The sequence below is a fragment of the Podarcis gaigeae genome, assembly GCF_964106915.1.
Source record: "Podarcis gaigeae genome assembly, chromosome: 6".
Lineage (NCBI taxonomy): Eukaryota > Metazoa > Chordata > Lepidosauria > Squamata > Lacertidae > Podarcis > Podarcis gaigeae.
The window spans coordinates 80046224-80069958 of NC_139682.1; the positions used below are offsets into that span (position 1 = coordinate 80046224).

A 23735-nucleotide genomic window follows, 5' to 3' on the forward strand; every position below is an offset into this window, starting at 1 on the left:
TAACTTTCAGTTTCCTGACTGGTCTGCCAAACAAGCACAGATGGAGATAGAAGGAACTTTTGGCTTACTGATAACAGTGATGTTCCCCTTCCGACATCTACACAGAAAACATGGCAGTTTTCGCAGAAAACCAGCGTGTTGCAGAAAACAACCCATAAACAAGCAGAGGATACAAGTGCTAGCAGGAAGGAAGGCCAAGAACAGACAAAAGGGAAACAATTTGGTTGCTAGATGTTGGGATGTTGTTTTTGAGACTCTGAAAATGTTTTGCAAAATTTGAAAAAGGCATGGCCTTGAAAGCATCACGCTATCATAACGTTTATAGAGGTGGCTTCACAGTGCACTTAGTGTAGTGATGAAAGCCTTGCTGTTTCAGTATTGAAAACGGGTCTGTCGTTACGGTTTGAGTGAAGATTAGAATTGCCTGATTAGAATCCAGAATTTGACAAAAGGAAGGTTCTTGTTTCTTACTTTGGCTGTGGTTGATCCTCCGAATGGTTCATTCACCTGCAAGGGTGGCCCCTGAGAGGCGTGCTTGGTAGATTGTGTGGCAACTAGGGTCAGCCCAAGACATTTTGCTGCTTCAGGTGAAGGGGAAACTGACACAACCGCTTTCTAGCTACAGAAACTGGGAGAACCGGCAGTATAATCTTACAGGTGACATGACAGCAGGCTTGCTCACACCCTGCTTTTCAATCTGTTAATATACAACCTTACATCTCCAGTGCCCTATCATTCAGAGAAAAGATACCCAGCAGTACATCCCTTGGAACTCCTCAGCTCTCATAAATATATATATAGTCTGTAGAGGGCCTTCTCGGTAGTGGCTCCCGCCCTGTGGAATGCCCTCCTATCAGATGTCAAGGAAATAAACAGCTATCTGACTTTTAGAAGACATCTGAAGGCAGCCCTATTTAGGGAAGCTTTTAATGTCTGATGTTTTATCCTTTTTAGATTTATTTATAATTTTGTTGGGAGCTACCCAGAGTGGCTGGGGAAACCCAGCCAGGTGGGCAAGGTATGAATAGATAGATAGATGATAGATAGATAGATAGATAGATAGATAGATAGATAGATGATAGAGGGTTTTGGTTTATTTTTTAACTGCTGTTATTGTATACTGCTCCGATCTCCTTAGGGGGAAGAATGGAATCTAAATTTTTTTTTATATCCAGCTAACTTGTGAATGTTAATAGGAGGTACAGGAAAGAGCCTGAAATGAGCATCATTATCAATGTAGCTTTTTCATTTGATTTACAGACACAAGAGAACCAAGTGCCAGGTGAAACTATGCTTGAGAATACAATAATACAAATGGTTTCAAAGAGTAGTGTAGAATCTTATGTCAAGGGTACTTGGTGATGTCCTCACTTCATAAAGTTAGATTAAACATTTTGCAATTACTATTTTTGTTGCAAATAATGTTTTGGACCAACATTAAATATTTATTAAATCTCCCCCCCCCCTTTCATGAACAAACACTTTATTTTTAAATGCTAAAAAAGACACACCAAAATTTAAGTTGAAAAGAAAAAAATACAAAACTTATCTTGATCTTTCTAGGTGTTGCTATGTATTTGAGTAATATGTTGTCAAGCCAACAGCATTCCTGAGATGCATTAAACTAATATTTCATAAGAATGCCTCAACCCTGATGATGTATTAATGTAATACATCGTTAAGGCGCCATTGCTCTTATGACATATAGCTCAAAATATTCCTATACTATTGAAGCACTACCTAGGGCATCTAGATTTGCTCAACCTAGGAAGGAAGAAAATGTTTCTAATGGCTAAGGTGTTGAGTTTTTGCAAAGGGGGATGCATAGAGAAATGCAGCTGAAAACTAAATGTATCTGGAGGAAGCAATGGCATTGCATAGTTTGTGAAATAAAAATAAAGAAGAGCCAGACTGAAGTTGTAAAATTCCTAAATGCCAAAATAGGAGCCGGAAGATTTGATCCTGGCTACTCATTTTTTATATTGCACAGAAGCACACACCTTTTTGTGTAATGTGCAAAGGGAAAACTGCACATTAGCATGGAATTTACGCATCTTACACAGATTTCAGTATTGTTCCTGTAAGTTTTATCCCAGATGTCAAACAGCAGCTTTGTGGAGCTTTTGGGAAATTGTACATGGGAAAGGATTAAATAATAAACACACCCCAATCTGATCTGTCCACTGCTCTAGGCTACTGCTGTTATTATTATTTTTAAGAAACTGAGAGATCCTAATCATAAATCTGCATCACACATCACATGTGGTTGTGCTCTCACATTGTGTGGAAAAAGCAACACGTCTTCTCATGGTACCACAAGTGGTATTAACACACAGCAGTGCCATTAGGCATGGACTTGGGTCTGGCTGCCCAGCTCTCAGGGAGGCCCAAATGAGGCACCCTGGTTGTCCACGCCCCCTCGACACGGCTGAACCTGGGATGGCCGCACAGAGTGATCTTGCAGCAAAATGGTTGCGCTGTTACTGAGATCCCAGTAATAGCTGTTTAGGTGGCTGGCTGACATTTTGGAAATGCAGCCTAGAGGATGTGAGTTGGAAACATGGCAGGTGAAACCAGCTCCAGTGTAGAGTGTGGTTGCCAAGTGAGTAGCCAGGAAGGAAGAAACCATGGCAAGAGGAGAGGTTGGAGCACTGCAAAGGTACCAGCAGACCCAGTCTGGTGCTCCTAGCATGAGTCCACCATGCCAAACTCACTGCCACCTTGTATTCCCCCTTCTCTGTTTTGTCATGCAGCAGCGGTGTGGGCCAATGAGGTCAGGTCAGCACCACACCCTGCTACTAACACCTTGCTCAGGGCTCTTAAACCTGGCAGTGTTCCTGCAAGCAGGGGGATGCAAATCCCACTGGCAATTGTATAGAGTGTCTGAAGCCATTCCCCAGAGCCAGTTCCACTGAAATAAAATGGGCTTTATTCCAAAAAAGAGATGGTATAGCTGTTAGCATCACTGTATTATTAGTTGTATTACTTTAAATACGGTGTAACAACACAGATCTAAATACACTGACATGCATTTTTCATTAATGCAGTGCTGCATCTTCTTCTGTTGCTGAACCATGGGCTGGTTGCACTAGTACTGTGCTGAAAGCTGTCCTCCAGTTTCTGAAAAGCCCCCCCCCCCCGAAGAACAGGATTTGCATTATTGCTTTTATTCTTAGGGCGCTTTAGAATTTCTTTAGAATTTGCTGGGTGTAGAGGTTTGTCTTCACCACTGGCAGGTGGTCAAGGGTGGCTTCTTGTTGCTGTTGTTGTCGTTTTCCTTTCCAATGAACTTTGCAGCTTTCCTTGACTGCTTAGTCTTGTTGATCTGAAATATCCCCATGGGAGGAATGATCTCATGATTTCTTTTCTTGGGCTTTAAGTGTGGTCACCCAGGGAGGCTGCGGATTGCAGACTGCTGCTGAGATGATTTGTAAAATGAAAGAAAGAACACTCACTCTCAACCACCTTAAAAATAAGGTCAATGTGACCCCCTTAAAAAAAAACAACAACCAGGAGAATTTCACTTCCCTTTGATCATTTTCTCTGCATTTCAAAATTAACAAAGGAGCCCCCCCCCCCCAATTCATTGCATGAATGACAATGCAGGTTTGGATGACCCTTGGGGTCCTTTCCATCTTTACAATTCTATGATTGACAGAGAAAAGCAGACAGAAATGTGGGAGAAACTTTTACATACTGCTAGGTTGCACATTTAATGAGTGCTGGTAACAGACATAGAACAGATGAGTTGCATTGGTGTTTTGGCCATACCCATCATGTCTGCCTCTCAAGCAACAACAGCTCAGACTCCAGTTGTTCACCTGTGACATCTCTACTCTTGCAAGATTTATGGGGATTAAAAATGGAATACATGGCACTCTTCAATTTTTCAGAAATTTTGCATTGTGTGCACAATTAAGCTTCTAAACCAGAGTTATACATTAATGTCTATAGTAGCATGTTAGTTATAGCCAAGATACTACGCTCTGGAATATTGAGAGATAAAGTGCTTCTGTGTGTGTTGGTGGTGGTGGGTGGAAACATACTTGACTTTTTAGGCGGTGGAAATATGGTAGGCAGACCTACCTAGAATGTGTGGTGTTAGTTCTGTGAAAAGTGTTTGGCTGCAATATAGCTCTTTTTGTTCATAGCCTGGGGGACTGGTACAATTTCCTACTCTCTTTCTCTTTTAAATGACATGAAAAAGATTGCAGTTAAGAAGCGAAGGAAGAAAGATGTGTCTTTGCTTTTCGGTTTCCTAGTCCCTGCCCGCCCTCCACAATACACCTTTGCAGATAACAGAGTAGTTCAAAAAAGTTCCCTCTGCCAATATTGTGTGTGTGTGTGTGTGTGTGTGTGTGTGTTGAGCCTTGTTTGGCTTTGACGGCAACTCAAGTAGGGTGGCAGTGTTACAAGTAGCTGTGATAGGTCACAGGCAGCTTTGACAGCTTGGCACATTCAGTGACGAGAAGCAGTTCTCCAACCTAACAGATGCTGCTCTGCTATTCCCTTTGATCACTACATGGCTGCTTAAGAGGTATTGCCGCTGCAAGTGTGTCGTTTTCATTACGGCGGCGAACTACTTCTGATATCAAGTGAAATCCACTGGGACTGAAACGGCGGTCTGCATTACATGGGAACGAGATGTCTCCTTAGGGTATATGCACTAGACATAATAAAAAAAAAATCCCCCTTTACCCAATGATCCAGTTTCTTTTGGGATGTTTATGTTAAAAAAGGGAGATTAGCAAAAGACACCCTATTTGGGAAAAAGTGAAGGTTTTGTTTTTTGTTTTTATTTGTGGAATTTATATTAAAGAAAATGCAAGTGATTCACATAAGAATGGCTTCTGGTTGTTTTAGAACATGACATTCCATGTATTGGGGGCTTTCTCTTCACAGTAGTTGCCATCTACCTCTTAAGTTATACTAGAGATAGAAAGCAGGTAATGAATAGTATAATAACCAAGGGAGAAAACTAAGCCTTCCTTCAAAAAAGACGCTTTAGGCCTTCCCAAAGTCCTGGATTTTGCTTTGAACAGCAGAGCCCCATCCCATATTGAGCATTGCTTGGGAAAAATATGCAGTTTCAAAGGTGGCTTTCAGTGGGGCCTAAGACCTGCCCAAAGCCATGAAGGCGACAAGTGCCATGATGTTGCCGCCACCTGTGGAATCTGGACAGAACCTTCAAACAAAGGTTGTTTGTTTGTGACTAAAGGGCAGCACTGGAATTGAGAATGGAGCAGGTCTCCTTTGGGTACTGGAAGATTTTCATTATTTTTTAAGTGATAAGGCATTCAGATAACAAAAATAGTTTGGCTTGCTTGCATGCGTCATATGGCAGAGGGCTGTTGGGTGCATTTTCACTTGGTGCGCCATATGCGCCTGCAGTTTAGGGGCCCACTGGCAGGTGCAGTTATTGTAGGTGCTCCCCAAAACTGCGACATCTCTAGAGGAATTTTTGACTTGCCCTTTTTAAACAGCAGAGCCCATGCCATCTCATAAACTGCTTTTTGAAAGTCCCCCCAGACTTTCAAAAGTGGTTGCTGTGTGGTAACAGGAGCTGCTGTTCAAGGAAACCAAGCCAAAAGCCCACTTGGATGTATGGGATGAGACGAGTTGCATAATCCCAGCATGTACTGAAAATGTAAGTGACAGAAGCAAGGCATTCTTACTCCTGAAGTATTAATAGGTAAAGGTAAAGGGACCCCTGACCATTAGGTCCAGTCGTGGCCGACTCTGGGGTTGCGGCACTCATCTCGCTTTATTGGCCGAGGGAGCCGGCGTACAGCTTCCGGGTCATGTGGCCAGCATGACAAAGCCGCTTCTGGCGAACCAGAGCAGCACACAGAAATGCCGTTTACTTTCCCGCCGGAGTGGTACCTATTTATCTACTTGCACTTTGATGTGCTTTTGAACTGCTAGGTTGTCAGGAGCAGGGACAGAGCAAGGGAGCTCACCCCATTGCGGGGATTCGAACCGCCAACCTTCTGATCGGCAAGTCCTAGGCTCTGTGATTTAACCCACAGCGCCACCTGCGTCCCGAAGTATTAATATGTAAGCACTATTTGTGCTGCATGTGTAAATTGGTCTTAAATTGGTCTTAAGACTGCTCAGTTCTAACTCCTAAGGCAGAGCTTTCCAAACAGTATGTTGCGAGGTGTTCGTGTGTCAGCTGCAGTGTTAGCTGTTTCGTGCAAACGCTCCCTGTGCTCCCCCCCCCGCCCCCGGGCTGGAAAGGGGTTAGTTTAACCTCCGGTTTGCTAGTAAAACTAAATTACTGTGTTACGAAATGATGCACGTTTAAAAAGTGTGTCACCAATGTGAAAAGTTGGGAAAGCTCTGCCCTAAGGCTTTTCTTCCATCGACTTGATTCGGTATGAGAATTATTTCCTGGCTTAAACCTACAGATGGGACTGTCTCTGAAAACAGCCCATCTCCTTGGTATAGTAAAGGAAAGTGCTAGCCTTCCAGCCAGATGCTGTCATCTGGACCCATGACCTTATCTTTACTGTTAGCCAGATTACTCTTCAACCTGATCACTTCCAACCGCTGCCTTTCCTGTTTTGACATTCTCTGGCATTTTCTTTATTTAAGGCCTGCACAAGTTCCTACCTTGCATTTTTCATTCTCTTTGTGGGCCGTAAGAGCACATGATGATGGTTACTTCCATGGTAGCCTTGACACCTTTCATTTATTGTTATTATCATTAAATAAAATTTAATACAGTCTCCACAAAAATAATAAACATAGCATTGAGTTTATAGAAGATAGCAAATTTCTACCACCAGTTTCACAAACATCTGTAGAGAGCCTACAATGAACAGTAATGTTTTAGGATTCTGTAAAATGACACCCTGACACCTTTCATGAAGTTGATCTGACATCCCAAAAAGAAAGGAAAAATAATGAAAGAGAAGAAGAGCAAGTTTTGAGAGGAGAGACTGAAAAAAAATGAGATTTTAATTAAAATGTTTGGAATTAGAAGGGGAAGTGAGTGAGCAACAAACATCTCAAATATTTTAGAATGCGCTGAAATGCAATGCACTGATGTAGAAACATAAAATTGAAATTCTCTTAAATTTGGTAACATTCTTTGTGAAAGCTTCTTTGCGGTCTGACACACTACAATGTAGGAAAAGGCTTTGAATTTCCAATTCGTCCAGTTTATGATTCTTTAATTTTGCATATCAAATAAATATTGGATAAGATTCCGAATTTGGCAAAACATTTAAGTTTTGTTACCCAGATTTTGTCAAAATGTAAATTATGAATATGACCATAAAAACGTGAATATTATTATTATTATTTATTTCTAAACAGCTTTTAACCCAAAATTCACAGGGCAATGTACAAAATATAAAACCATACAAAATAAAACTATAAAAACATACACTTATACCTCATGTTGCATCCACTTCAGGTTATGTGTTTTCGTGTTGCGTCCTGCGGCAATCCAAAAATGCTGGAACGGATTACTTACGGGTTTTGCTGCTTGTGCAAGTGCAGAAGCGTTAAATTGTGCCACGTGTGCAGATGCAGTACTTCAGCTTGCGTCAGTTCCATGTTACAGACGGGCCTCCGGAACGGATCCCGTCCGTAACATGAGGTTCCACTGTATGTATAAATATAGGCTTAAAACATGCAATAAATAAATATGCAGCAGAGGTTAATTTCAAAGCAGTAAGTGAACAATAAAGCTTTATTGGCTGAATTCATGCCAGAGGCCTGAGTAAACAAATAAGTGTTTAATAAGAGTTGGAAAAACAAAAATGAGGCTGGCTATACCTCCAGTGAGAGGAACTTGAATTCTCTGGATTTCTTTGATTTTTGCAGGCATCACATGTAAATCTCATATTGCCAGAAATAAAATACTATTGCATGTCATTTTTCAAATACTAAATAGCAAATGTTATCAGATGCTATTACCTTTGCATGTCTTGTCTTAAGAATACTAATGTCAGAATACTAATTTTGACATGCCAACTATCAAGCACTATCAAATGGTAAATACCACTGTATGTCCGCTACCAAGTACACACATCGTTTTCCAGATTGCGGACATCCAACATCAATATGGAATCAAATAAAATAGCAATAATAAATATTTGTTAATGTTGCAAGATAAATATTTCAAAGAGAATGTTCAAGGAGGTTTTTTGCAGCAAAATTGTTTCAGTTTTTTCTAACTTACATTTTTCAGTATTTTCTAACTTACATTTTTGTTTAAAGTTAGGGGTTGTATCCAGTGCTAGTCCTACTCCGAGTAGACACATTGAAGTTACTAGACATGACTAACTTTGGCTCATTAATTTCAGTGGGTTTATTCTAAGTAGGACTAGCACTGAATTCAAATGTGAAATATTTAAGCATTTCAGGTTGTGTGCTTTTGCAGAACTCCCATTAATTCCAGTTCAGCTAGTCTGCAAATAATAACTAAATTAATACTAATTTATCACTACTATGATTTATTTCATTTATGAATCACTTCCCAGCAGGCATCCTAAAGTGATTTACAATATAATAAAATACTAATTCCTGAACTAGTGGGTTTTGTTTGTTCGTTTATGTGTTATGCATTCTGTTCATTGTACGATCACCTACTGAGATAAAGGTTAAGTCCAGTCAAAGATGACTATGAGGTGCGGCGCTCATCTCGCTTTCAGGCTGAGAGAGCCGGCGTTTGTCTTCAGACAGCTTTCTGGGTCATCTGAGGTAACTGGTGAGAGAAGGGAACTGCAGGCAGGCACTATGAGAAAGACAGCAGAATTGTTTCTGCTTGGAAGTCTCTCAGCGTGCTTCAGTTTTGAGCAGGTTATCACTGAAAGGAGCTACCAAACTTCAGAAAGAAGACTGTCCTATGATAGTCTTTCAGACAGAACTCGGGGTAGCCAAAGGTGTGCCAGCCAGATATTGTTAGACTGCAAGCAGGTAATGGGAACCAAGGCAAGAGGTGGGCAGTTTCAGTAGCTGTTTTAGGGATGTTCACCTAAGACATCCTGCAGTCATGGGCCAGCACTACATGAAAAAACCACTTCAATGTCAGTGAAGCCATTCACAAGATTCAGAAGAGGATCGTGCATTTATATGTTTTGTTAGATCAAGGCCTCCTTGAACTTGGATATGGTGACATTCTGTTTATAGAGAAGTAGGCTGAGACTTCCAAATTGTTTCCATACTTTGAAACAGATGAACTCTATGACTGCAGCCCATTACAGCCAACATCAGCTTGCAGTGAAACTATTTTGATGAGTGGCGGGGTGGAGATTGTGCTGCAAAAAACCCCAAAAAACCTGGTTGCATTTTAAGTGTGATACTTCAAGAGAACAATTCTACCTTCTAATATATTGGAGAACAATTTCTTCTGGACATATAGGATAGAGTAGAAGATTGTATGTCAGATATAAGTTAATAGCAGTACCACTTAATAGAGGAAATCTCTGAAATACATAAACAATCATTTTTTCCAGGCCTAGTTCAATAACTTCAAAGCAATTATAATAATCCAACACACTTTAAAACTTGTATTTCTTCTAGATTCAGAGTGAATCGGGATAAATATTAACGAAGCCTTACAAATGTGGTTTTACTGTATTGTTATTTTCTCTCTGCTCCCTCCCGGCTTTCCATTTCAGGCTGAAATGAAGTAGCTGGGCAACACCATAGAACAGTTCAAACCCGGTATTTACATGACACGCTGATGTCAGTCATCCTCTTAGCTGACCTATGTGATCCTCCAGATCAGGTCGCTTAACCTTATGGGCATGTTTATTAGTTCAAGAGAGCTTGTGTGTGTAGGTAAAGGGTCACCAGACTTTTTTGGTCCCATGAGCTCATTTGCAAACAGAAGAGGTTGTAGTGGGCACCTCAAACCAAAACCAAGCACAGACCACATCCTAGACAATTGGGTACAAAAGCATTCTTCTTCCCAGCCTGTCTTCCTCAGGGGTGAAGGGACTGTTGACACATGCCCTCGCGGGGGCTCATGTGTGCCCATTGAATTTAGTGGAAGGTGTATTCTCCTAGTTCAGATCTAACACCATTTCTCCTTTGCTTGCTTAATTTCAGCTAGTTACTTGATTTGAAAGTTGGCAAAAGAAACTATAACTAGTGTGGATGGAATGGCAGGCAATAGTTATGTTCAGGCATTTACCTGGGAGCAGGGTGGCACATATAAAGCCCTACCCCCAATATCCCTGGGGTACACTTCAGATCTTCATGCTGATTAGCATAAAAGTCTGAATATAGTTTTCAAGCAGATCTGTTTTAATGAGCTTGGAATCTTTCCTGTGAGTGGAAATCCTATCTTATCTGGATTTTAGAGTTTCTAAGTGTGTTCAGTTAAGCACATTTTAAAAAATCTCTTCAGACTTTTGCACCAGCACAGGGGTGAAGAACCTCCGTTCTGGGACTGAGCACAGGTATCTCTTATCTGGAAATCTCTCCAGATCATACCCCTTAGCATCCCTGCTTTACCCCTGACTGGAATGTCTCTTTGACTTCTGAACATGCTTCTTGTTTGCCTGGAAGGGAATTCAAAGGTAAAATTTACCTACTGTACAAAGGTAAAATTTTCATTGGTTGCTTTGCCCACTTCTGTCTCTGGCACTGTCTGCTGCTGGCATGTGGCCCTCAGAAGGTGTCTAGAAGGAAAATTGACCCATGGGCTAAATGCACTCCTGCACTAATGGGATGATCTGAAGCACAGTTCAGGGAGTAATTTAAGAAATAAGTAATCAAACTGGCACATGGGCAAAGAGTTGGGAGAGCAAGAGGGAAATGCATAAGTTGGAGGCTCACTCCCAGCAAACCATAGATAGGTGTTACATGTGAAGCAGGCCTTCATGTGCTTGGTGCTACCCCCAGAATTAAAGTCAAAGAGGAAGAGTCTTCATTGAGGAGCTCCTGGATAAACAAGAGTTTTGCTCTGATCCAGAAAATTGTGAGCACTACTGTCCCTAGCCCCTAAGATGAGGTGGAATCTGAGCAAATAAATTCAAGCTGACAATTGATGCTGTGAACCCTCCGTTCTAAGAAGGCATCTCATTTTATCTCTGGTTGTAATGTGAATATGTGTGCCTTGCCCTGAGCCTTGTGCATAGCATAGTCTCTGCAGCTAAATAAGTAAAAGAAATCCACTGCTCATTATTTCTGTGTACAGCTGGAAGTTAAATCAGATGCTAATCAGAGTAAACTTCTCCTGGTACTACATTGCTAGTGTATTGCACTCACTTTGCTATTCTCTATTCTGTCTTTTAATTATACCCTGGAAAAACAGAATTGGGGGTATGGGTTTTGCTGATGATTGTGATTTGATATATAACATACTCAAACTTCACTTGAGTCTTTGACACAAATTTGACTCCCAGCTATCCAAAGCAATGTTAGAGTTTGCTATATTATTATATCTGACAATGTGGATTGATGCCATCCTGGGAACATATGTTTCTGAAACTACAGTTAGTATATGATTGACTTGCTATACAGGAAGTTTCTCTTTCTGCCTTGGATTTGACTGAGTTTATTGTACTCCCATGGTCCATTGCATGCTGAATTTGATGCAGGCTGTAGTAGGAACAACAACTTCCTTGGAAGTGGCTTCAGGAACAAAATTAATGGTGTGGGATTTGCAAGGAGGGAGGGTGGGGAATGAGGGCAATGAATTAGCCACAATTTTCTCCCATACCTTGAATATATTGTTTATAACATCCTTTGCTAACCTAATGCCCTCCTGATGTTTTGAACCACAACTCCCATCAGCCTCATTCAGCACATGTCTCAGGCTCATGGAAGTTGTAGTACAAAACATAAGGAGATAACCAGGTAGGTGAAGGCTAGTTGATAATGTATTGCGTTGTGCAGTATTCCAGTTGTGGAATGGATTCTGTGTAGCTTGTCTCTTAAGTTACTTATTTCTGTGTCTATGGAAGTGCATTGTTTAACGATCACACTAGGCGGAGTTGGTCTGAGGAGATTTGAGGCGGGAAAGTGCCCCATGAGGGGGCCTTTCCTAAAACAGTAGGTCATCAGTTTACTTGAGGGTAGCAGAGGCAAAAAATTGCTTTTAATTCCCCACAAATATCGCAGAGGACCCGATCATTCTAGGAAATAAAAATGGCTGCCTGCCGTTGCTAGGCAACCCTGCCACCCTAGGTCGGGGTAGGAATCAGGGCCAGGGTGCTGAGGGCCTTGCAGCTGGAAGAGTGTGTGCCAGCCAGGTGATAGCCCTAGGCCAGGGGTGCCAACTTGAATAAAATAAAATACTGGGGGCCCCAAGTAAGCCCTGCTTACATGTGGTGCGTGCACACCATCTGAGTGGCAATACCCATCAAACTGGGGACGGGGAATACCTCAGATATTTTATTGGGTGGGGGACTGATGGGACCTTGGCCCCTAGGAGTTGGCTCCTATGCTCTAGGCCTGATAAAGAGGAATCACTAAAATAAAATAGTCTTTATTAAATAACTAGTAATAACATACTGCCTATGCCTGCTGAGGGCCAGCTCCCTTAAGCTTTAGGCCTGGCTTCCTCAGCTTTTAAATTGAAATGTCATAAATCTTATCAGAATGAGTGGGCAGACTAGAATGTACAACTATATAGCGGAAGGGGATGCTGTTTTTGAATGATTCCACACAAACTCCCTGCAAGTAGAGCACTAGCATAGCAGAGGCAGATGATCTAGCTCAGCTACTGCAGGTAGGGAGGACCAAAAGAAGACATCTGCTGCCAAAGTTCTTCCCACAGTTTGTGGCTACAAATTTTGATGTTGAACATGGGCTAGATTCAGGCTTCTGTTTCCACTCTTACTTTAGGGTAGTGTCTCCCCGCTTCACCCCCTCACATACACTTGCACTGAAGTGGTATCTTTGTCCCAGAAAGCCCAGAGAGCAGCCAGAGAGGGGAGACTGATCTTCCTTCAGCAGTATCTGATTGACCTCCCACGCAGCAATGCCGCCTCTGTTTTTGAAGTGGTGATCAGGAGCCAAAATACCATGTTTTCTAGTAGCAGCAACATCTGTCTTCTTGGCAGGCTCTCCTGGCAATTGTTTGGAGAACTCAGGAATTGCCCCTGGCTCTATCAGGTATATTTACATTGATGAGAGGTTATGCTGAACTCTTGCATTTGCTGCCTGCCTCTTCTATTGTCTTGCCATTTCTTTCCTCTGCCCCCGTCCCCCCCCACCAAGTAAAAACAGTTGGTAGGAACGAGAACCAAATATGTGAGTTGATTGTTTTCATTAGTTATCCCCTGAGATTGCTTATCTATAGCAAGTCCCATTGACTCCCATATAACTTTGTATAGGATTGCAGCCTAACAGTGCAAGCCTATGTATGTTTACTAAGAATTAATCTCGACTTAGAAGTGGATATAGTATTCCAGCCTTGTACTTTATTCAGCATAAATGGAGAGGTATCAATAAATGAAAACCAAGCTACACAGTCATCCCCAAATGACTATCTGTGTGATTTCAGTCTGCTAGTGTGGGAATGAGTGTTTGAATAATATCTCACATTAAAACAAAATATTTCCCAGGGAGCCTTGTCATTTACATTCTACTTTTTTTACATTCAGGAACAGGGATACCACATGTATAATAGATGATGATCATGTATTTTACTTTTAAGCCACAGGTGCAAGGCAGATACCAAATTTTGAAAGTGCAAACTAGAGACTGAATTCAGAGTCTCTACTTGCTGCCCCACTGCTTAGCCCAAAGTTACATCTACACCATATGTTTAAAGCATTCTTGCACCACTTTACAGTCATGGCTTGCTAAGGGTGCCTAGAATTGTTAGGAGAGCTCCTCACAGAACTGCAATTTTCAGCGCCCTTAACAAATGGTAGTTCCCAGGATTATTGGTGGGAAACCGTGGCTGTTGTATAAGAGTGCTAGAACTCAGTGGTATGGCTGTGACCATAAGCAAGAAAAAAACAAGGTTAATAGTTTGTCGTTCAAATTTATTTGCATCCTATTTCCAAAAATATACTGAATGCATAAAACAATGATGAGTTCTTAATGCCACATTTTAAAAGATAAAAAGAGTAGATTTAGAATAGGTGGCTTGGCTGCATGTAATGATGTGTGAGGTGAGAGCTTTAAGACCGTGCACTGTATAGCTCACAAGGCTTCAAGTAAGCCAAGTTTTGTTGCCCAGGACTGCAAAACAAAACAGGTTATGAAGTCAGGTGGCATTCAGCTTGTAGGTGAAAACTGGGAGAGAGAATCATTGTAGGCAGGCTGCTTTTGATGCCACAGGAATGTAAAAAGAGCCCTGCTGGATCAGCCTGTGGCCCATCCATTCCAGCACCCTGTTCTCACAGAGGCCAACCAGGTGCCCTTACAAAGACTGTAAACAGGACCTGGAGTACTGCTTTACCTGCTGTTGCCAGCGACTGGTGTTCAGAAGCATGCTGCCTTTGACAGCGGAGGTGGAACATAGTCATCAGGGTTAGCAGCCGTTGATAGCCCTATTCACCATTGATTTGTCTAATCTCCTTTGAAAGGCATCCAAATTGGTTGCCATTGCTGCCTTCTATGGGAATGAATAATGTACGTTTTAACTATGCACCGTGTGAAAAAGTACTTTGCCTTTTTCCATAATCCTCCATTATTCAACTCCATTGGATGTCCACAAGTTCTAGAGAAAACTTTCCTTATTCTCTTTCTTTACAAAACCATACAGTACATAATTTTCTACACTTTCCTGTGGACTAGGTCTGAAATATTATTTTGTGTAAATTCTAATCCATGCTATCCCTTCTTAATGAGTTAGATCACTGTCCCATTTAGCCTTGTATTGTCTTCTCCGATTAGCTACAATTCTCCACGGTCTTGGGCAGAGGTATTTTCGAGACCTGATAGTAACATTTTAGCCGGTGATGTCAGGAGACTGCATGACAGACCTTTCTGCATCAATATTGTTCTCCACCTCTGCTATGGGATCTCTCTCCCTCTCTTCCTTTCTTTTTCTTTTACAATGAAGTTGTCATAGAAACAATTTTAAAATGATCAGAATGGCCATATCAATATTTATTGAAATACTGGAAATAAAAATCCATTGGTGTTGAGAAAATTCCTGGCAAGAATTGACATGAGACAACATGAACTTCACAGATACAGTAAGAGAACTTTAACAAGTAACTAACTGCACATTCTAAAAGGGTTGCATGGATTCAAATGCCAGGCAGCTGCGGAACATATTTGTAATACAAATATTCAGACACTTACAGATTGTCTGGTTACAAACACTGAACAACTATAAGAAACCAGCCAAAGCCAAAACCTTTGAATTTTAGTCTGCTTTTACTAATATGTAATCAAGAAAGCAATTGTAAGTAAATGTATTGTTACAAAGTGGTTAACAATTAACATTAGTTTTGCAAGCTTGGGCTATCAGAGGGCTTCTTGGAACCACAGATATTGACTAATATGTGCTCTATTTTATTTGAAACCGTTTCCATTAATCATTCTTTGCCTTTAACATCCTTACATTAATGATCTGGTTGTGTCTATTAGATAATTGTGCTTTGTTAGTGGTTTTATTCTGCTTTCATAATTTCAGTAAAATATGCCATGGTTTTCAACAAAAAAAGTTTAGGGCTTACAAAATACTGGTGTGTGACAGTGTAAAAATCCTCACCATCCATATCTATATGCGAACTGAACACTCTTAGTTACCTTTTAAATGCCACTGTTGATAACTTCATTTATTTTCTTCTTTTTAAAAGCAATGTTCCCATTTGTATAGAGAAGGTAGGGTGAAAGATCCTTAAGACAGAACTGATGGTGCATGATACAAATACCTAAGAGCTGCACATGCTAGACTTGGCTAAGTCTGCTATCCCCACCCATCTTTACTGCACAAACAAATGTTCGAATCCAGGGCAAGTCCTTCAGACAGACATCCTCCAGGAGACTTGGGTACCAACAAAAAGTGCTCTTCCCAGCCATCATTCTCAGCACAGGTACCAATGCTGCTTTAGTATTCTTATGATGATGGAAGTGGAGTAGTTCTGCCATTTGGAAGGGTGAGACATTATATGTAATTTGTCAACTATTTGGATTTTATTGGCTGGGATTCAAATAACTATTTTAGATCCACCCAAGGACTTAAGCGTTTCTAGTGAGATTTTCTTATTTCCCACCCTGTCATTAAACAGTAGACCCCAAAAATCTCATATAATCATAGAACTGTAGAGTTGGAAGGGACCAAAAGGGTCATCTAGTCATTTCCCCCTGCAATGCAGCAATATTTTGCCCAACATGCAGCTTGAACCCACAACCCTGAGACTGAGTCTCATGCTCTACTGACTGAGCTACCAAGTGGCTCCTTAGTTTCAAAGGAGACACTCCAAGTAGCATGGCAAGCTGTTGTTTGATGCCCACTAGTCCAATGTTCCTTGGTAAAATGGTTCTGTTGATCCCAAATATTTATTTTTACCACAATAAAGTCAGCCTGAGGCTGACTTTCAGTGAGGGTGTTTGAGGGTGGACAGTCATGGGACAGCAGAAGTATTGGTAGCAGGGCAGACAAGGGAATACCACTTTGTATGAGCAAGGATTTTTCGTACTTCATTCTTCCCCACACTTCCCTCATGGCTCTGATCCACAAGGTAAAAGATTATTAGACCAGATCCATGGGGTGATAAAACTCTCTGTTCTGTACTAATACAAAAGAAATAGACGTTGTCTTTGGTATACAATGTCCACTGCTTAGAAAAGAATTTTCAGGTAAGAATGCACCTCACTAGGCTCACGTGAAATAAAGGAAGGTGCGAATCACTAAATTTACAATAGATTTTAAATAAACCACATTTAGAATTATAAAGATTTACAGACATTTAATCAAGCAAATGATCTTAAACTGTAAAGATCCTTGTATGTCCCTGAACTATGTTCCACTAACTTGAAGACATGCTGTAATAAACACATATATTTGGCTTCTTTATTCTGGCTATATTTTTATATAAAGATGAAACCAAGGAACAATAAATTAGCATCATAATTGTCTACAATGAAAACTGTGATATACAATATAAATAAACTATTTAAAAGCCAGTAATCCTCATGAAAACAAACAAAGCTAAGGGAGTAGAAGTTTTAATACAGTTTCTACAAGTGATTGTGCAGCCAATAATCTAAAAATTAAAAAATTAAAGTATAAATGAGATTCCCTTATTGATTTTAGTGTCTCACGACATACAGTAATTAAGTACTGGTAAACTAATTACCAATCACAAAGCAACATTAAGGAAATCACTGCTTTGCAACATCATCACAGTTCCCCCCACCCCAGGACCTAACAAATGTAAACAACCATCATCTTTCCCCCCCTTCAAATATGTAAAGTATTAATACTTTCCCCCAAACATACATTGATCTGCATCTGTATAGTTACCATTTAGAATTCTGAAATAAGGCAAAGCTTTCTTAACAGTGGCACTGCATTTTATAATACTGATATCTTCATTTTGGATAGAAAGTTATTTGTCCTTCTCCAATATTTGTTCTGCAGCAGACTTTGGTCTACATGGACCTGGCAGTATCACTCTTCTGTCCTCACATATTTTTGTTTGAATAATTGGTTTAAAATGTATTATCTGAATCCATAGGCTGTACTAAAAACTACCAGTTATACTAACCAACCAGCTTATACATTTTGAATATTTTTAAATCTTGCATAGGTAAAATCATTTATTTATTTTTTTAAAAAAGGTCTTTTATTACCTACAAGGTGACCCAGAATTTAGTTAAAGCTGAAGTACTTGGATTTCAGCTTGTGGGGATAGGGGAAGATGCAGAATCGCCTGACACAGTGGGGTGCTACACCAGTACAGGGAACTGTATGATTGTATAATGCATTGCATTCTCCCCTTGCACTGGTGCAGTCCCTGAGATGAAGTCATCTAAAGTTGGCAACTTTTCAAAAACATGCATCCTGGGCCACACCAGGACTGTGAGGCCGAGGCAGGGCCATGGATAAAAACAGACAGCTCAAGGCAGAGTGAACAAACAGAAATCCCTAGAAGTATAGTGAGTTCAGAAACAAGTGGATAGACCCCAGATGGAATTGGTTAATCATGGGTAGGACCAAGGTAGAATTGGGCAGGTTATCAGCCTTGGGCAACTAAAACACCTCAGCAGGGCCTACTGGCACCAGTGCCTGGCAATCCCACTTTGGGGCATAGCGTGGAATTTAAAATGGCATCCCATACCTCCCAGTGACCAGGCAAGCCCACAGGCAGGGCCCACTAATATAGAAGGGGGCCCACTAAAGGACCCTTGCAGGTCTGAGGACCCCTCCAAATCCAGGGTCCTCTTTAACCAGGAATTGGCTTTTGTTGGCTTTTCGGATCCTGATACAGGCATTCTGTCAGGCCAGAACTGTGGCCGACCGGCAATTCTAGAAAAGATCTGCACAACCCAAGACCCACCAATCATGTAATATGGTACTTGACAAACCTCCTGTTCTTTTTGTCTTAGGTAGGCAGCAAAAACAAAAACCAACAACTCAGAGTGTTTGTTGAGGCCTTGAAAGGCTGTAATAGATAGATGCCCAGCTGTCTGTGTTTAGCTTTGTGATGCAGTCCTGCTGTTACGACAGCATAGATGCTCATGGGGCGTGGCAGTAACAGGTTGGCGAGCAACTTGTGCATCCCATCCCTGTGTCCAAAACTCGGTGGCACAGTCTGAAGCCACTGAAATTAATTGCTTTATTAAATCCAAGTAATTCATTTTATCTAGGTTGCAGATTAAGTGCGGCAGATCAAGAGATGCTGCTGACTGAAACCTTGAAGAAAGAAATACTGTTTTTCTTTTTGATGACAGCCAAGAGGCTGAGAAGTATCCGCAAGCTTATTATTTGGCACTAAAAGCTTTGAGAAGCCATTTCAGCAAAGCTTGAGCCGCTGCACTGGAAACACGATCCAACAGCGGTTGCTTTGGAGCAGCTTAATTCTGACGCTTGTAGCTGTTCCTCCTCCCATTGGTGGAAGAGGGATACTGCCTGGACGATCAACATGAACACAATGACAAAAACAAACTTTGGAAACATATTAAGAATGTCACACTAGTTTATGAACATTTTTTTAAAACTATTAGCTGTTTGCAGGCCTGAGTTACAGACAGTCCCCCAAAGCCCCCACCCTAGGCTGTTTTGGTGGTGCTAGTGTGTGTGTGTGGCCTACTTGAGAACTTTTTTAGATTGGTGCTACACATCCTTTCTGGAGGAGAGATAAGAATGCAGATCTTGGAAGGATGCCATAGGGTGACTGCAGTTTTGTGTCCATCAGAGGTCTTTTCAGTCCTGCTAACAAGAAGGGACGTAGTTCATACAGATCCCTTTGCTCTGTTAGCTGAATAACACAGATAATACTTGTTCCTAAATTTCTCAATAGTGGCAACTGGCAAAAGTTTTAACTTACAAAAATTGTTCCTTCCTTCCTTTTTTGTTTGTTTGTCATTGGCAACGGTATCCATATCCATTTGTAATCTTTCATTCTAGTGATAAAGTCCTATACATGTTCCTTTGGGGAGACTGTGTAGGGTTTGATTCACAGTTTGCAATACAAATACCCTGATACATCACTTATTTACTATTAAGTATTTGATTATTACACCATTGGGGGGGACAAAGTTCCTTTAAACCAAGTTCTTTTTAATTAGTGTCGTTTGGAGTAGTTCAGAGTATTTTGCTTTTTCTCCTCAAAAGCAGAGGCTTTAAAAGGATATAATTTATGCTCTCTTTGCATGCAGCATTTCAATGAGGAGGTTATTACACGGCACATCCCCGTTCAGGTGTTTATAGTAGAGGTATTCTTCAGCCTGCATACTGATTGCCCGGATTTCCGGGAGTCGCAGGAGAAGCTGCCCGAATTTTTCTGTCTGCTGTGGATAGTTGCACATTGTGTAGTCCAGCAAAGCAGTATTCACTTGTTCTTGAACACCTTCCACCAGCTGGAAGTTCTCTAGGGTTTTGACATCTGAATAAAAAGTAAAAAAGAGAGAGAGAGAGACAGACAGAATCACATTATATATGTATTTAAAATAAAAAGACACATTTTAACTCCTGTTTATTTAAAACGGTGTTTCACTGTATTTTGCTCATGACAAAAGGATGCTTTACATGCTGTTGAATATTCAGGTTAAATCCCTCTGCCAAGTTTCCTGGGAAAATGATCACAGCACAGCTTTAGTGGAGCGTCTTGTTGAAATTCTGCATATACCTCAGATCAATTAGACACCAATGGATTTTGAGCAAGGTCAGCTGTCCCCCCCCCACCCCATCTTATGGAGGCAAAGGCTGAAGACTCCTAACATAGAGGACTGTAATATATTGCCAGCAAATGAGTCCCCAGAGGAAGGCGTAGCTTTAACCCGACATATTACACAATTCATATAATTCTGTATTAATTTTTCTGACCCAAGGTGAAGTCTCTGTCCAGGATATGATGCAGTTAATTCTAATAAAAAATGACAGGGATCTTGTTTCTTTTTGACATTTCCTAAATTATTCTGAAAGCCTTTGACTTGTCTACCCTTATGCTAATGAACCATCTGGTACACTCCAGTGACTGCCAAAATAACCTGCTTGACCTGAATCCCTCAAAAATACATTTTTCAATTACTAAATTCTTTCCTTCTCTCTCTCTCTCTCTCTCTCTCTCTCTCTCTCTCTCTCTCTCTCTCTCTCTCCTCTTCCCCCCTGAATTGAAACCATTGTCCTTTAGACAGATTGACTAGTACATCACATGGTGGCTGGATGTCTATATATTAGTTTTTTCTAGCTGTCAGATGATTTTGACTTTTTCTGGAGGTCAAATAGTTTGCAAATATTTCCACACATCCTGTACTTACTCATCTGCTTCAGTATCGTCACCACTGAATCCTGGAGCAAAACTGATTGCTGGAATGCCTTCTCTCACACCAACATACTGCTCTAGAAGCCTGCTTTTTAGGCTTGGATGATGTGGCTCATGTAACTCTCTAAAAGGCAAGTCTCTAAATGACAGGGGGGAAATGCTTCTCTAATGAGGGCTATTCCAAGCTGAGCGCAGCATAAACCCTCTGCTCTTATGTATAGATGGGTCCTCTCTCATACTTTCAATGCATATTTAACCATCACACGCTGTCCCTCCACTCCACCAGCCACCTCCTTTTAGCACAACTCTCTCTTAAAGAATTAAGTAAAAATCTGTGGCTATGAAGCCATCGGGGTGCGGGAAGATGAGGGAGCATGCTGAGGTGTTTAAGCAGGTTTAAAATCATACGATGTCCTCCCACCACCACATATGCATGAACCAGCCAAATGAAAGTGTTTTCATTACATTGCATTAAATTGCATTGCTAAATGGTACAGCTCAAATGATGGGTCTTCTAACCTGGCAAAGACTTCTAACTGTACTGCTGACAACCAATTGCTGGTACTTGTGACAGGAGGTATGTAACTGACAACAACAAACTTTGCCCTGCAGTCCCAATTTCTGTGTGTGACTCTCTTTTCCCAACGTAGCGTAAATACTTGAAATATTGTGCTGCTTCCTCAGTTTGTATTTATAGGTAAGGCCATTTCTCATTCATTTTTCATTGCATAGAGCATTTTGTATACAAAAGTAAATTACTCTGAATGGCTAGTCCTTACATCTCTGTTTCTGCGCAGTTCCTTGATAGCAATGAAAAGATGGCATAGATCTTAGAACAGAGTACAATCTGCTCTGGAGGTGTTTGATCCAGAGGTAGGCTTCCTTCATAAAGTATTGAATGTGTTTGAGGTCATATTACTAGACTTGAGGCAAATCCCATTAGCTCTATAGGTATTGATAATAAATGATGAAGAAAAACGAAACGGGGGTTGTGGGTGTGAGAGGAAAGAATCGCAATATATTATTATGACAATTTACATGTGCAATGATAAGTCAGTTAGTGAAGTCCGATGCTCTTATTTCATATTGGAATGTGTTCATAGTTTTGTCATGGGAATTTATGGCTTTTTAATAAAATGTCTCATAGCAGTCTGATTTATTTTTAAAAATGAAACAAGCAAGGTGGGGAAAGACAAGTTTCTGGCAAGACTAACACTGAAGGGAAAGTATTAAATAAATTATGCCTCTCAGAGAACTTCTGGTGTCTCTTGCAAAGACTTTAAGATTAGTGCAAAAAAAATCATAATAAGGTTTGTCTTTTTAGATGGTGCCTTTTAAATAATGATATCCATAATAGGTTATGCATGAAAATGCATATTAAGTGATCATTTTGCTCTCCTTTACATTGCAGTGGGAGATGGAAGGAAGAAAAAAAAAACCTCTTTGTTACTGATGTTTTAAAATAAGTTTTAGTCGCACCGATGGTGGTGGAGGCATTTGATTTATTTATGGAAAATTATTTACCTTCTGGGAAAAAAAGACTGTGAAAAGCTAATGGCAAATGTTGGGGAAATACAAATGCAATGCCAGCAGAACTGTATTGATGTCTGCGATGTCATGAAATCAAATCTATAACTTTAACAAGACAATCTTTGGAGCTTAAAGCACTTCTCCTTTTTTGTAGTGTTCAGGTGGCTTGTACATCTGAATACTCAACAGTGAGTCCCTGTGCTTAAGCATAATATTAAGAAATCAGCACTTCCAAGTTCTAAAAGTCTTGTACAATTAAAAATGGTGGAAATGGCATCCTTCTTCCCACTCACCCTTTCAGCTCTAACTACAAGGAAAAACATTTTTTGTGTTGCCTCAGTAAGTACCAATCTCTTATCTCTTCCACTTTATTCACTCAGGGACTAATTACCAACTTTTTATGTGAAACCATCTTACTGTGTGCTCACAGTGGGGCGCATCTCTTTCCCAATCCTTATTGGAGAGTAAACCCTGAGGTCTTGTGGAATATATTACTTTTTTTACAAGCACTTGCAGTAGCATTTCTGTCAAAACACTGAATTTTGTCTCCTCTATAGCTTACTTCTGAAGATAAAGATTATTTTTTAAATAGAGGTGCCAGTATTAGTTCTGTAGTCACTCTAAAGGTCTGTCAGCATTCCCAATTTTCAATGGTTTGTCCCTCCCCCACAAAGCAGAGATTTGAGCTCCTGCTTCTGCATATGAAATTCAGCTTGCACAGAGTGCGTTAGCATATTTTTTTTAAAAAAATGGGTCTGGCCTTTAGAGGGGGAGAAATATAAAAATATTTAGGTTTCAGAGAGGCTTCCTTCCCCTCTTATATTCAAGACATGAAAAACTGAAATTTGGTGCACTATTAATCTATAGAGAATGCAGACTGGTTTGGGAATTTTGAAAAGGAAAAATGAAAGGGAATGAGAGATTTAAGTCTGAAAATGGTTACTGTGCTGGAGCTGTGTAAGTACTTTTCAAAGAAAGTTAATTTATTTTCATTGCACATCTTGGATATCTTACTGGGTGCACTTATTGAACACATGGCCCTCACATCTTTGTACCTTCATGTATAGTGGAATGTAGTTAAATAACCAAAAGCAAGTGTAATAAATAGGCCTCTTACTTGGTCAATATAGAACATATACACAGAAAAGATCAGAAGTCAGGCCTTGAAGAACGAAGATACAATGCTACGGGTGTTTTCCTATGTTGCTGCCATAAGACCACCTCCACAGATAGCATTACTTCATAGATGCATGCAAATCACTTAAGCATAGTGGTAACAAGTGGTGGCATGCATGTGTAACTTGCCATTCACAGGTAACACACCGTAGGCTTTTGTATTGC

General features: G+C 40.6%; 1 protein-coding gene and 1 long non-coding RNA gene across 27 annotated transcripts in view; one reads left to right on the forward strand and one right to left on the reverse strand.

Annotated features, from left to right (window-relative positions):
* LOC310847528 overlaps positions 1-23735 on the forward strand; it is a 181251-nt gene that overhangs the window by 86697 nt on the left and 70819 nt on the right. The gene's annotated exons all lie outside the window — the stretch shown is intronic.
* NR5A2 (nuclear receptor subfamily 5 group A member 2) overlaps positions 15002-23735 on the reverse strand; it is a 117403-nt gene continuing 108669 nt past the window's right edge. For all 3 annotated transcript variants that reach the window (XM_083745357.1, XM_083745356.1, XM_083745358.1), the window contains exon 7: positions 15002-19985. In XM_083745357.1, coding sequence (XP_083601483.1) covers positions 19738-19985 — 248 coding nt within the window. In that variant the 3' untranslated portion in view covers positions 15002-19737. The remainder of the gene's footprint in view (positions 19986-23735) is intronic.